Below are 13,312 nucleotides of genomic sequence, written 5' to 3'. Positions count from 1 at the left end.
GGGTGCTTCAGCAATGGCCGGTCCACATAATGATCAGCGTTCAGTTACTTGTTGATAGACTCTATAATCCAGGAAAGGTAGTATGAATGTGGCTTTAGAATGAGCGTGTATCTACCTGGAAACTGCCTCTAACTTTACCAGCCTAAAAAACATTTCTTGAAGAGAAACAGAAATGTTTTGTTGTTAATTATTCTTAAAAAAAATAGGAACAAAAAAAGAAGTATTACTTCTAATACATCTGTACTGCTTTACCCCCATGTAGCTAGTTCCAAAAATATTTGAAAGCAGCTGTCCTTATGTGTCTGCCTAGTTTAGTCTTCTCTGAGGTTAGCAATTCACCTAGCTATTCTTTACTTGAGATGATTTCCAGATGCCTCCTCATGTAGGTTGCTGAATTCTTGATATATTCTGGTTCTGGAATAGGTAGATTTCTGATGTGTTTTACTGTATCTATAAATCCCATGAGCTTCTGGCATCTGATTTCTCTCATCCTGGCTACTTTGATATTTAAAGAAGGATTTGACGTACTCTATCACCTACTGGTGGTAAATAACATTTATTTTCATCAGTTCATTTTACTCATGTCTTAGTTTAAAAGACATTTTCTTTGATGGAAAATAAATAAAAAAATAGTAGTGAAATAGTTCCTCAGTGTCTCATTTGTTGACATTTTCCATGTGCTTGAAAAATGTAGGGGTATACCTCTGCTTTTCTTGCCTTCTCTGAATGATGACTAGAAGATGGCCCTAGTTGTTGCTAACATTCCGTGTGAACCATTACTGAATCTGGGTGTATTCAAGTATGCTGCTACCTATATGTTTTCAATCATTAAGTATTTATTGAAACATAGGAGGCATTATACTGTCTCTTTTCCTGTTTTGGATTATATACTGCCCTTAGGTTTTCAAAATGAAGTACAGAAAAAGCCATAACATCTGTAGGAGAACTTCGTATTACCCTATAATATAAACTGTCTAGAAGTATTGTTGACAAATAAATAGCAAACGTATTAATTTAACTTACTTTGAAATCTGTCTTAATAGAGCCTTTTCAGCAGTATAAGAAGTAACTTCTGGGTGGGCAGTATGTATAAGTTAAACTTTGCCTGGTGTAGTGTCATCTCTTATGTCATTTGTTCTCCCTCCCCTCCGAAAGGGTAGCAATTGACAGGGAATGTGTCTTTCTTCTTCAAGACATTCATTTAGAACCCTTCATTGTTGTATATCGAAAAATAATTAATATTTTAAAGTTTTTCATATTTTTGTTATATTGGGAATGACATTTCTTTCTAATTAAAGGAATGTTTTACCATGTTCATTCATTCTTTCTGTGAAATTTATTTTCAGGCATATCCTGCTTACCGAAATTCACTATATCAGGTCATCACTGGGTATCAGTTGCCTGTATATAATTATCAGGTAATTGAAGAGGGAGCAAAATGTTTTACTTTCCGATACTATGTAGGCCTTTAAATTGTTTATACAAATTGCCTGAATATTTTGTCAGTTTAAAGTAGTGAAATGTACGTAAAATGTAAGAAAACACTTAGAATTGGTCTAGAGTGAAGACCTCTGTATGATTTTGAAGCAATGGAATAAATTTTGACTGGAATGTACGAAGCAATATCATTTCTGTAGAACAGTTTTTGGAGATTTGGTGTCCGCTTCTCTATGGCAGCATGTGTTTGTTTGTTTTTTTTTTTTTTTCCTTATCCTTGCCATCAAAGAACTGTAACATCCAGACTGACTTCCATGAATTTTGTAGAGGTATAGAGTGAAATAAAATTATTACCCTATTCTTAGATCACAGAATTCCAATTATATTTTTATTTTAGCTTGCTGTTTCATGATAGTAATTATTTAGGTGTCTTTTCATAGATGTAACTGTATCTATGTTCCATTACCATACCTATCATACTAAATTCAAGGAACTAGTATCTTTGAGATTTCTACCTCCAGAAAATTTGAGTAAAAGTTGACGTGTTATATGTAGAAAGAACAACAGGAATTTCGGGGACTGGAAACCTAAAGTACTTCTTTTGTGTATTGTGTTTCTTTTATTATAATAACAAAGGAGCCAGCATAAGTACCTCAATGTTGTGTGTATCATCTGTTTTTCCAAATGTAGGGGAATATTTGAATAATTTTGGTTTCCTTTCTTTTTTTTCAAGATGCCACCACAGTGGGCTGTTCGGGAGCCCGGGAGTTATGCTGTACCTCTGGTAAAGTGAATGAGCCAAAGATACACTTCTTGTCCTTTCTTGATTTTTTCCATGTCATATATGCCGTACAAATATTTTTAAATCATTCTTTAGGTGGGCAAATCACAAGGTCAGGAGATCGAGACCTTCCTGGCTAACACAATGAAATCCCGTCTCTACTAAAAATATGAACACAAATTTAGCTGGGCGTTGTGGTGGGCACCTGTAGTCCCAGCTACTAAGGAGGCTGAGGCCAGAGAATGGTGTGAACCCAGGAGGCACAGCTTACAGTGAGCCAAGATGGCATGACTGCACTGCAGTCTGGGTGACAGAGTGAGACTCTGTCTCAAGAAACAACAACAACAAAAATCCTTCATTATGTTACTGTATTATGTTTTGTTACTTTGTTTTTAACCCAATTATAAACCCCATGGGAGCAACAGTGCCTTTTCCTCTCTCTGGTTTTTGGGTGCTTCAGCAATGGTTGGTCCACATAATGATCAGTGTTGAGTTACTTGTTGATAGACTATATAATCCAGGAAAGGGAGTATTACTGTGGCTTTAGAATGACCATGTATCTGCCTGGAATCTGCCTCTGACTTTACCAGCCGTAAAAGAAATTTCTTGAAGAGAAACAGAAATGTTTTGTTGTTAATTACTCTAAAAAAAGAATAGGAACAAAAAAAAGGTATTACTTCTAATACATCTGAACTGCTTTTCCTCCATGTAGCTAGTTCTAAAAATATTTGAAAGTAGTTGTCCTTACGTGTCTGCCTAGTTTATTCTCTGAGGTTAGCAATTCACCTAGCTATTCTTTACTTGAGATGATTTCCAGATGCCTCTTCATGTAGGTTGCTGAATTCTGGATATATTGTGGTTCTGGAATGGGTGGATTTCCGATGTGTTTTACTATATCTGTAAATCCCATGAGTTTCCAGCATCTAATTTCACTCATCCTGGCACTTTGATATTTAAAGAAGGATTTGACATACTGTATCACTTACTGGTGATAGATAACATTTATTTTCATCTTAGTTCATTTTACTTATGTCTTAGTTTGAAATACATTTTCTTTGATGTAAAATAAGTAACAAAATAGTAGTGAAATAGTCCCTCAGTGTCTCATTTGTTGACATTTTCCATGTACTTGAATAATGTAGGGTATACCTCTGCTTTTTTTTGCCTTCTCTGAACAATGATTAGAAGAAGAGCCCTAGTTGTTGCTAACATTCCGTGTGAGCCATTACTGAATCTGGGTGTATCATGTATGCTGCTACCTATATGTTTTCAATCATTAAGTATTTATTGAAACATAGAAGGCATTATACTGTCTCTTTTCCAGTTTTGGATTATGTACTGCCCTTAGGTTTTCAAAATGAAGTACAGAAAAAGCCATAACATCTGTAGGAGAACTTCGTATTACCCTATAATATAAACTGTCTAGAAGTATGGTTGACAAAGAAATAGCAAATGTATTAATTTAACTTACATTGAAAACTGTCTTAATAGAGCCTTTTCAGCAGTATAAGAAGTAACTTCTGGGTGGGCAGTACGTATAAGTTAAACTTTGCCTGGTGTAGTAGTCATCTCTTATGTCATTTGTTCTCCCTCCCCTCCGAAAGGGTAGCAATTGACAGGGAATGTGTCTTTCTTCTTCAAGACATTCATTTAGAACCCTTCATTGTTGTATATCGAAAAATAATTAATATTTTAAAGTTTTTCATATTTTTGTTATATTGGGAATGACATTTCTTTCTAATTAAAGGAATGTTTTACCATGTTCATTCATTCTTTCTGTGAAATTTATTTTCAGGCATATCCTGCTTACCGAAATTCACCATATCAGGTCATCACTGGGTATCAGTTGCCTGTATATAATTATCAGGTAATTGAAGAGGGAGCAAAATGTTTTACTTTCCGATACTATGTAGGCCTTTAAATTGTTTATACAAATTGCCTGAATATTTTGTCAGTTTAAAGTAGTGAAATGTACGTAAAATGTAAGAAAACACTTAGAATTGGTCTAGAGTGAAGACCTCTGTATGATTTTGAAGCAATGGAATAAATTTTGACTGGAATGTACGAAGCAATATCATTTCTGTAGAACAGTTTTTGGAGATTTGGTGTCCGCTTCTCTATGGCAGCATGTGTTTGTTTGTTTTTTTTTTTTTTTCCTTATCCTTGCCATCAAAGAACTGTAACATCCAGACTGACTTCCATGAATTTTGTAGAGGTATAGAGTGAAATAAAATTATTACCCTATTCTTAGATCACAGAATTCCAATTATATTTTTATTTTAGCTTGCTGTTTCATGATAGTAATTATTTAGGTGTCTTTTCATAGATATAACTGTATCTATGTTCCATTACCATATCTATCATACTAAATTCAAGGAACTAGTATCTTTGAGATTTCCACCTCCAGAAAATATGCTAAAAGGTGATGTATTATATGTAGAAATAACAAAAAGAACTTCGGGGATTGGAAACCTAAAGTACTTCTTTTGTTTATTGTATTTCTTTTATTATAATAACAAAGGAGCCGGCATGAGTACCTCAATATTTTGTATATCATCTGTTGTTGCCAGTGTATTGGAGTATTTGAATAATTTTGGTTTCCTTTCTGTTTTTCAAGATGCCACCACAGTGGCCTGTTGGGGAGCCCAGGAGTTATGCTGTACCTCTGGTAACGTGAATGAGCCAAACATATACTCCCTGTTCTTTCTTGATTTTTCCCATGTCATATATGCCTACAAATATTTTTAAATCATTTTTTAGGTGGGCATATCACAAGGTCAGGAGATTGAGACCTTCCTGGCTAACCCTGTGAATCCCCATCTCTACTAAAAATATGAACACAAATTTAGCTGGGCTTTGAGGTGCGCACCTGTAGTCCCAGCTGCTCGGAGGCTGAGACTGGAGAATGGTGTGAACCCAGGAGGCACAGCTTACAGTGAGCAATATGGCACCACTGCACTCCAGCCTGGGTTGCAGAGTGAGACTGTCTCAAAAAAAAGAAAAAAAAAAGCCTTCGTTATTTTAATGTGTTATGCTTTGTTATTTTGTTTTTAACCCAATTATAAACTCCCACGGGAACACCAGTGCCTTTTTGTCTCTCTGGCTTTTGGGTGCTTCAGCAGTGGCCGGTCCACATAATGATCAGTGTTCAGTTACTTGTTGATAGACTATATAATCCAAGAAAGATAATATTCATCTGGCTTTAAAATGAGCATGTAGCTGCCTGAAATCTGCCTCTGCCTTTACCAGCTGTAAAAAAAAAATTCTTGAAGAGAATCGGAAATGTTTTGTTGTTAAATACTCTTAAATAAGAATAGGAACAATAAAAAGAGTATTACTTCTAAAATATCTATACTGCTTTGCGCCCATGTAGCTAGTTCCAAAAATATTTGAAAGCAGTTGTCCTTCTGTATGTGCCTAGTTTATTCTTCTGTGAGGTTAGCAATTCACCTAGCTGTTTTTTACTTGAGATGATTTCCGGATGCCTCCTCATATAGGTTGGTGAATTCTGGATATATTCTGGTTCTGGAATGGGTAAATTTCTGATGTGTTTTACTGTATCTATAAATCCCATGAGTTTTTGGCATCTAATTTCTCTCATCCTGGCTACTTTGATATTTAAAGAAGGATTTGACATACTCTATCACTTACTGGTGGTAAATAACATATATTTTCTTCTTAGTTCATTTTATTTATGTCTTAGTTTAAAAGACATTTTCTTTGATGGAAAGTAAGTAACAAAATAGTAGTGAAATAATTATTCAGTGTCTCATTGGTTGACATTTTCCATGTACTTGAATAATGCAGGGGTATACCTCTGCTTTTGTTGCCTTCTCTGAATAATGACTAGAAAAACAGCCCTACTTGTTGCTCACATTCCATGTGAGCCATTAATGAATGTGGGTGTATTCAAGTATTCTGCTACCTATATGTTTTCAATAATTAAATATTTATTGAAGCATAGAAGACATTACACTGTCTCTTTGCAGTTTTGGATTATATACTACCCTTAGTTTTTCCAAATGAAGTACAGAAAGCGCCATTACATCTGTAGAAGAACTTCATATTACCCTGTAATATTGTCAAATACAAAACAGTCTAGAAGTGTTATGACAAAGAAATAGGAAATGTATTACTTTAACTTACATTGAAATTGTCTTAATAAAGCCTTATCACCAGTGTAAGAAATAACTTCTGAGTGGGCAATGGTACACTGTATGAATAAGGTAAACTTTGCCTGGCGTAGTAGTCACTTCTTAAGTCCGTTGTCTCCCTCCCCTCCCAAAGGGTAGTAATTGACAGAGAATGTTTCTTTCTTCTTTAAGACAGTCATTCATTTAGAATTCTTCATAGTTGTGTGTAGAAAAATAATTAAATATTTTAAAATTGTTCATATTTTTGTTATAAGGGAATGATATTTCTTTCTAATTAAAAGAATGTTTTACCATATTCATTCATTCTTTCTGTGAAATTTATTTTCAGGCATATCCTCCTTACCGAAATTCACCATATCAGGTCATCACTGGATATCACTTTCCTGTATATTATTATCCGGTAATTGAAGAGAGAGTAAAATCTTTTACTTTCAGATACTATGTAGGCCTTTAAATTGTTTATACAAATTGCCTGAATATTTTGTCATTTTAAACTAGTGAAATGTACATACATTTAAGAAAACACTTAGAATTGGTCTTCAATGAAGACTTCTGTATTATTTTGAAGCAATGCAATGAATTTTGACATAAATATACAAAGCAATATCATTTCTGTAGAACAGTTTTTGGAGATTTGGTCTCCACTTCTGTACTGCAGCATGTATTTTTTTTTATCTTTGCCATCAGAGCTGAAATATCCAGAGTGACTTCCATGAATTTTGTAGAGGTATAGCGTGAAATAAAATTATTACCCAATTCTTAGATCACAGAATTCCAATTATGTTTCTATTTTAGCTTGCTGCTTCATGATAGTATTTCTCTGGGTCTCTTTTCATAGATACGACTATATCTGTGACCCATTGCCATATGTATTGTAATAAATTGAAATAACTAGTGTCTTTGAGATTTACACAATGCCATCTCCAGAAAATTAAGGTAAAATGTGAGGTATTACATGTACAAATAACAACAAGAACTTCGGGGATTTGAAAGCTGAAGTACTTCTTTTTTCTATTGTGTTCCTTTTAGTATGATAACAAATGATCTGGCATGATAAGTACCTCCATATTGTGTATCTCATGTGTATTTAAAAATGTATAGGAATATTTGAATAATTTTGGTTTCCTTTTTATTTTTTCAAGATGCCACCACAGTGGCCTGTTGGGGAGCCCAGGAATTATGCTGTACCTCTGGTAAAGTGAATTAGCCAGACATATACTCCCTGTTCTTACTTGATTTTTTTTCCGTGTCATATATGCCTTACATATGTTTTTAAATCGTTAGGTGGGCAGATTACAAGGTCGGGAGATCGAGACCTTCCTGGCTAACACTGTGAATCCCCCATCTCTACTAAAAATACAAACACCAATTAAGTGCATGTGGTGGTGGGCTCCTGTAGTCCCAGCTACTCCAGAGGCTGAGGTGGGAGAATGGTGTGAACCCAGGAGGCACAGCTTACAGTGAGCCAAGATGGCACCACTGCACTCACTCCAGTCTGGGTTGCAGAGTGAGACTGTGTCTCAAAAAAAAAAAAAAAAAAAAACCCTTCTTTATATTACTGTGTTATGTTTTGTTACTTTGTTTTTAACAGAATTATAAACTCCCATGGGAGCAACAGTGCCTTTTTGTCTCTCTGGCTTTTGGGTGCTTCAGCAATGGCTGGTCCACATAACGATCAGTGTTGAGTTACTTGTTGATAGACTATATAATCCAGGGAAGGCAGTATTAATGTGGCTTTAGAATGAGTATGTATCTGCCTGGAATCTGTCTCTGACTACCAGCCTTAAAAAAAAATTTCTTGAAGAGAAACAGAAATGTTTTGTTAGTTACTCTTAAAGAATAGGAACAAAAAAAAAGGTACTACCTCTAATACATCTGTACTGTTTTTCCCTCATGTAGCTAGTTTCAAAAATATTTGAAAGCAGCTGTCCTTATTCATCTGCCTAGTTTATTCTTTTCTGTGGTTACATGTTCATCTGGGTATTCTTTACTTGAAATGATTTCCAGATGCCTCCTCATATAGATTGCTGAATTTTGGATATATTCTGATTCTGGAATGGGTAGATTTCTGATGTGTTTTACTGTATCTATAAATCCCATGAATTTCTGGCATCTAATTTCTCTCATCCTGGCTACTTTGATATTTACAGAAGGATTTGCCTTCTTTATATAGTTGGTGGACTATATAATCCAAGAAAGTATCTATCACTTACGGGTGATAAATAACATTTATTTTCTTCTTGGTTCATTTTATTTATGTCTTAGTTTAAAAGACATTTTCTTTGATGGAAAATAAGTAACAAAATAGTAGTGAAATAGTTCCTCAGTATCTCATTTGTTGACATTTTCCATGTACTTGAATAATGCAGGGGTATACCTCTGCTTTTGTTGCCTTCTCTGAACGATGACTAGAAAAAAGCACTACTTGTTGTTCACATTCCATGTGAGTCATTACTGATTCTGAGTGTATTCATGTATGCTGCTACCTGTATGATAGCAATCAATAAGTAGTTATTGAAATGTAGAAGACATTGTACTGTCTCTTTTCAGTTTTGGATTACATACTGCCGTTAGTTTTTCAAAATGAATTACAGAAAATGCTGTAACATCTGTAGGAGAACTTCATATTACCCTAAAATATTGTCAAATACAAAACAGTCTAGAAGTATTTTGACAAAGAAATAGCAAATGTATTAATGTAACTTACATTGAAATCTGTCTTAATAGAGCCTTATCACCAGTATAAGAAATAACTTCTGGGTGGGCAGAGGTACACAGTATGAATAAGGTAAACTCTGCCTGGTGTAGTAGTCACTTCTTTTTTCATTTGTTCTCCCTCTCTTCCCAAAGGACAGCAATTGAAAGAGAACGTTTCTTTCTTCTTAACCACAGTCATTGTTTTAGAATTCTTCATAGTTGTGTATAGAGAAATAATTAATATTTTAAAGTTGTTCATATTTTTGTTGTATTGGGAATGGTATTTCTTTCTAATTATAAGAATGTTTTACCATATTCATTCATTCTTTCTGTGAAATTTATTTTCAGACGTATCCTACTTACCAAAATTCACCATATCAGGTCATCACTGGGTATCAGTTGCCTGTATATAATTATCAGGTAATTGAAGAGGGAGCAAAATGTTTTACTTTCCGATACTATGTAGGCCTTTAAATTGTTTATACAAATTGCCTGAATATTTTGTCAGTTTAAAGTAGTGAAATGTATGTAAAGTGTAAGAAAACACTTAGAATTGGTCTAGAGTGAAGACCTCTGTATGATTTTGAAGCAATGGAATAAATTTTGACTGGAATGTACGAAGCAATATCATTTCTGTAGAACAGTTTTTGGAGATTTGGTGTCCGCTTCTCTATGGCAGCATGTGTTTTTTTTTTTGTTTTTTTTTCCTTATCCTTGCCGTCAAAGAACTGTAACATCCAGACTGACTTCCATGAATTTTGTAGAGGTATAGAGTGAAATAAAATTATTACCCTATTCTTAGATCACAGAATTCCAATTATATTTTTATTTTAGCTTGCTGTTTCATGATAGTAATTATTTAGGTGTCTTTTCATAGATGTAACTGTATCTATGTTCCATTACCATACCTATCATACTAAATTCAAGGAACTAGTATCTTTGAGATTTCCACCTCCAGAAAATTTGAGTAAAAGTTGACGTGTTATATGTAGAAAGAACAACAGGAATTTCGGGGACTGGAAACCTAAAGTACTTCTTTTGTGTATTGTGTTTCTTTTATTATAATAACAAAGGAGCCAGCATAAGTACCTCAATGTTGTGTGTATCATCTGTTTTTCCAAATGTAGGGGAATATTTGAATAATTTTGGTTTCCTTTCTTTTTTTTCAAGATGCCACCACAGTGGGCTGTTCGGGAGCCCGGGAGTTATGCTGTACCTCTGGTAAAGTGAATGAGCCAAAGATACACTTCTTGTCCTTTCTTGATTTTTTCCATGTCATATATGCCGTACAAATATTTTTAAATCATTCTTTAGGTGGGCAAATCACAAGGTCAGGAGATCGAGACCTTCCTGGCTAACACAATGAAATCCCGTCTCTACTAAAAATATGAACACAAATTTAGCTGGGCGTTGTGGTGGGCACCTGTAGTCCCAGCTACTAAGGAGGCTTCTGAAACATCCAGAGTGACTTCAATGAATTTTGTAGAGATATAGAGTGAAATAAAATTATTACCCAATTCTTAGATCATAGAATTCCAATTATGTTTTTATTTTAGCTTGCTGCTTCGTGATAGTAGTTCCCTGAGTCTCTTTTCGTAGATATGACTATATCTGTGTCCCATTTCCATATCTATTATAATAAATTCAAAGAACTAGTATCTTTTGAGATTTCCACAATGACATCTCCAGAAAATTTAGTTCAAAGGTGAGGTATTATATGTAGAAATAACAACAAGAACTTCGGGGATTCGAAACCCTAAAGTACTTCTTTTTTCTATTGTGTTCCTTTTATTATGATAACAAACGATCTAGCATGATAAGTACCTCAATATTGTGTATCTCGTGTGTTTTTGAAAATGTATAGAAATATTTGAATAATTTTGGTTTCTTTTTTGTTTTATCAAGATGCCACCACAGTGGCCTGTTGGGGAGCCCAGGAGTTACACTGTACCTCTGGTAAGGTGAATTAGCCAGACATATATCCCTATTCCTTCTTGATTTTTTTCCACATCATATATGCCCTACCAATGTTTATAAATCATTAGTTGGGTAGATCACAAGTTCAGAAAATCAAGACCTTCCTGGCTAACCCTGTGAATCCCTATCTGTACTAAGTGGGCGTGGTGGTGGGCGCCTGTAGTCCCAGCTACTCCAGAGGCTGAAGTGGGAGTATGGTGTGAACCCAGGAGGCACAGCTTACAGTGAGCGGAGATGGCACCACTGCACTCCAGTCTGGGTGATAGAGTGAGAATCTGTCAAAAAAAAAAAAAAAATCCTTCTTAATGTGTTATGTTTTGTTACTTTGTTTTTAACCCAATTATAAACTCCCATGGGAGCAACAGTGCCTTTTTCTCTCTCTGGCTTTGGGGTGCTTCAGCAATGGCTAGTCCACATAATGATCAGTGTTCAGTTACTTGTTGATGGATTATATAATCCAAGAAAGATAGTATTAATGTGGCTTTAGAATGAGCACGTATCTGCCTGGGATCTCCCTCTGACTTTACGAGCTGTAAAAAAAATTTGTTGAAGTGAAACAGAAATGTTTTGTTGTTAATTACTCTTAAATAAGAATAGGGCCGGGCGCGGTGGCTCAAGCCTGTAATCCCAGCACTTTGGGAGGCCGAGACGGGCGGATCATGAGGTCAGGAGATCGAGACCATCCTGGCTAACACGGTGAAACCCCGTCTCTACTAAAAATACAAAAAATTAGCCGGGCGAGGTGGCGGCGCCTGTAGTCCCTGCTACTCGGGAGGCTGAGGCAGGAGAATAGCGTGAACCCAGGAGGCGGAGCTTGCAGTGAGCTGAGGTCTGGCCACTGCACTCCAAAAGAAGAATAGGAACAAAAAATAAGAGTATTACCTCTAAAACATCTGAACTGCTTTCCTTCCATGTAGCTAATTCCAAAAGTATTAGAAAGCAGCTGTCCTTATGCGTCTGCCTAGTTTATTCTTCTCTGAGGTTACAGTTCACCTAGCTATTCTTTACTTGAAATGATTTCCAGATGCCTCCTCATATAGGTTGCTGAATTCTGGATATATTCTGGTTCTGGAATGGGTAGGTTTCTGATTTACTGTATCTATAAATCCCATGAATTTCTGGCATCTAATTTCTCTCATCCTGGCGACTTTGATATTTAAAGAAGGATTTGACATACTGTGTCACTTACTGGTGGTAAATAACATTTATTTTCTTCTTAATTTATTTTATTATGTCTTAGTTTAAAAGACATTTTCTTTGATGGAAAATAAGTAACAAAATAGTAGTGAAATAGTTCTTCAATGTCTTATTTGTTGACATTTTCAATGTACTTGAATAATGTAGGGTATACCTCTACTTTTCTTGCCTTCTCTGAACAGTGACTAGAAAAAAAGCCCTAATTGTTTCTCACATTCCACGTGAACGATTAATGAATCTGGGTGTATTCATGTATGGTGCTACCTATATGTTTTCAATCAATAAGTATTTATTGAAACATAGAAGACATTATACTGTCTCTTTTCAGTTTTGGATTATATACTGCCTTTAGTTTTTCAAAATGAAATACAGAAAACGCCATGACATCTGTAGGAGAACTTCATATTACCCTATAATATTGTCAAATACAAAACAGTCTAGAAGTATTTTGACAAAGAAGTAGCAAATGTATTAATTTAAGTTACATTGAAATTGTGTTAATAGGGCCTTATCACCAGTATAAGAAATAACTTCTGAGTGGGCTGAGGTACACAGTATGAATAAGGTAAACTTTGCCTGGTGTAGTAGTCACTTCTATATCATTTGTTCTACCTCGCCTCCCAAAGGGTAGCAATTGAGAGAGAGTGTTTCTTTCTTCTTAATGACATTCATTCATTTAGAATTCTTCGTAGTTGTTAATAGAAAAATTAATTAATATTTTAAAGTTCATATTTTTGTTATATTGGGAATGATATTTCTTTCTAATTAAAAGAATGTTTTACCATATTCATTCATTCTTTCTGTGAAATTTATTTTCAGGCATATCCTATTTACCGAAATTCATCATGGCAGGTCATCACTGGATATCAGTTGCCTGTATATAATTATCAGGTAATTGAAGAGGGTGCAAAATGTTTTACCTTAGATACTATGTAGGCCTTTAAATTGTTTATACAAATTGCCTAATATTTTGTCATTTTAAACTAGTGAAATGTACTTGAAATGTAAGAAAACACTTTGAATAAGTGTAATGAAGACGTCTGTATTATGTAGAAGTAAAGAAATAATA

The 13,312-nt window shown here is 34.9% G+C and overlaps 1 protein-coding gene across 1 annotated transcript in view; it reads left to right on the top strand.

Annotated features, from left to right (window-relative positions):
* Positions 1-13,312, top strand: part of LOC115895666 (deleted in azoospermia protein 4-like) — a 62,341-nt gene that overhangs the window by 41,104 nt on the left and 7,925 nt on the right. Inside the window, exons 21-29 of the mRNA XM_030926319.1 lie at positions 1,347-1,418; positions 2,171-2,221; positions 4,014-4,085; positions 4,836-4,886; positions 6,701-6,772; positions 7,515-7,565; positions 9,418-9,489; positions 10,975-11,025; positions 13,063-13,134. Of these exons, the coding sequence (XP_030782179.1) occupies positions 1,347-1,418; positions 2,171-2,221; positions 4,014-4,085; positions 4,836-4,886; positions 6,701-6,772; positions 7,515-7,565; positions 9,418-9,489; positions 10,975-11,025; positions 13,063-13,134 (564 nt within the window). The remainder of the gene's footprint in view (positions 1-1,346; positions 1,419-2,170; positions 2,222-4,013; positions 4,086-4,835; positions 4,887-6,700; positions 6,773-7,514; positions 7,566-9,417; positions 9,490-10,974; positions 11,026-13,062; positions 13,135-13,312) is intronic.

The sequence above is a fragment of the Rhinopithecus roxellana genome, chromosome 22, assembly GCF_007565055.1.
Source record: "Rhinopithecus roxellana isolate Shanxi Qingling chromosome 22, ASM756505v1, whole genome shotgun sequence".
Classification (NCBI taxonomy): domain Eukaryota; kingdom Metazoa; phylum Chordata; class Mammalia; order Primates; family Cercopithecidae; genus Rhinopithecus; species Rhinopithecus roxellana.
The sequence above is the reverse complement of the archived record's forward strand: the minus strand, read 5'-3'. Positions and strand labels throughout refer to the sequence as shown.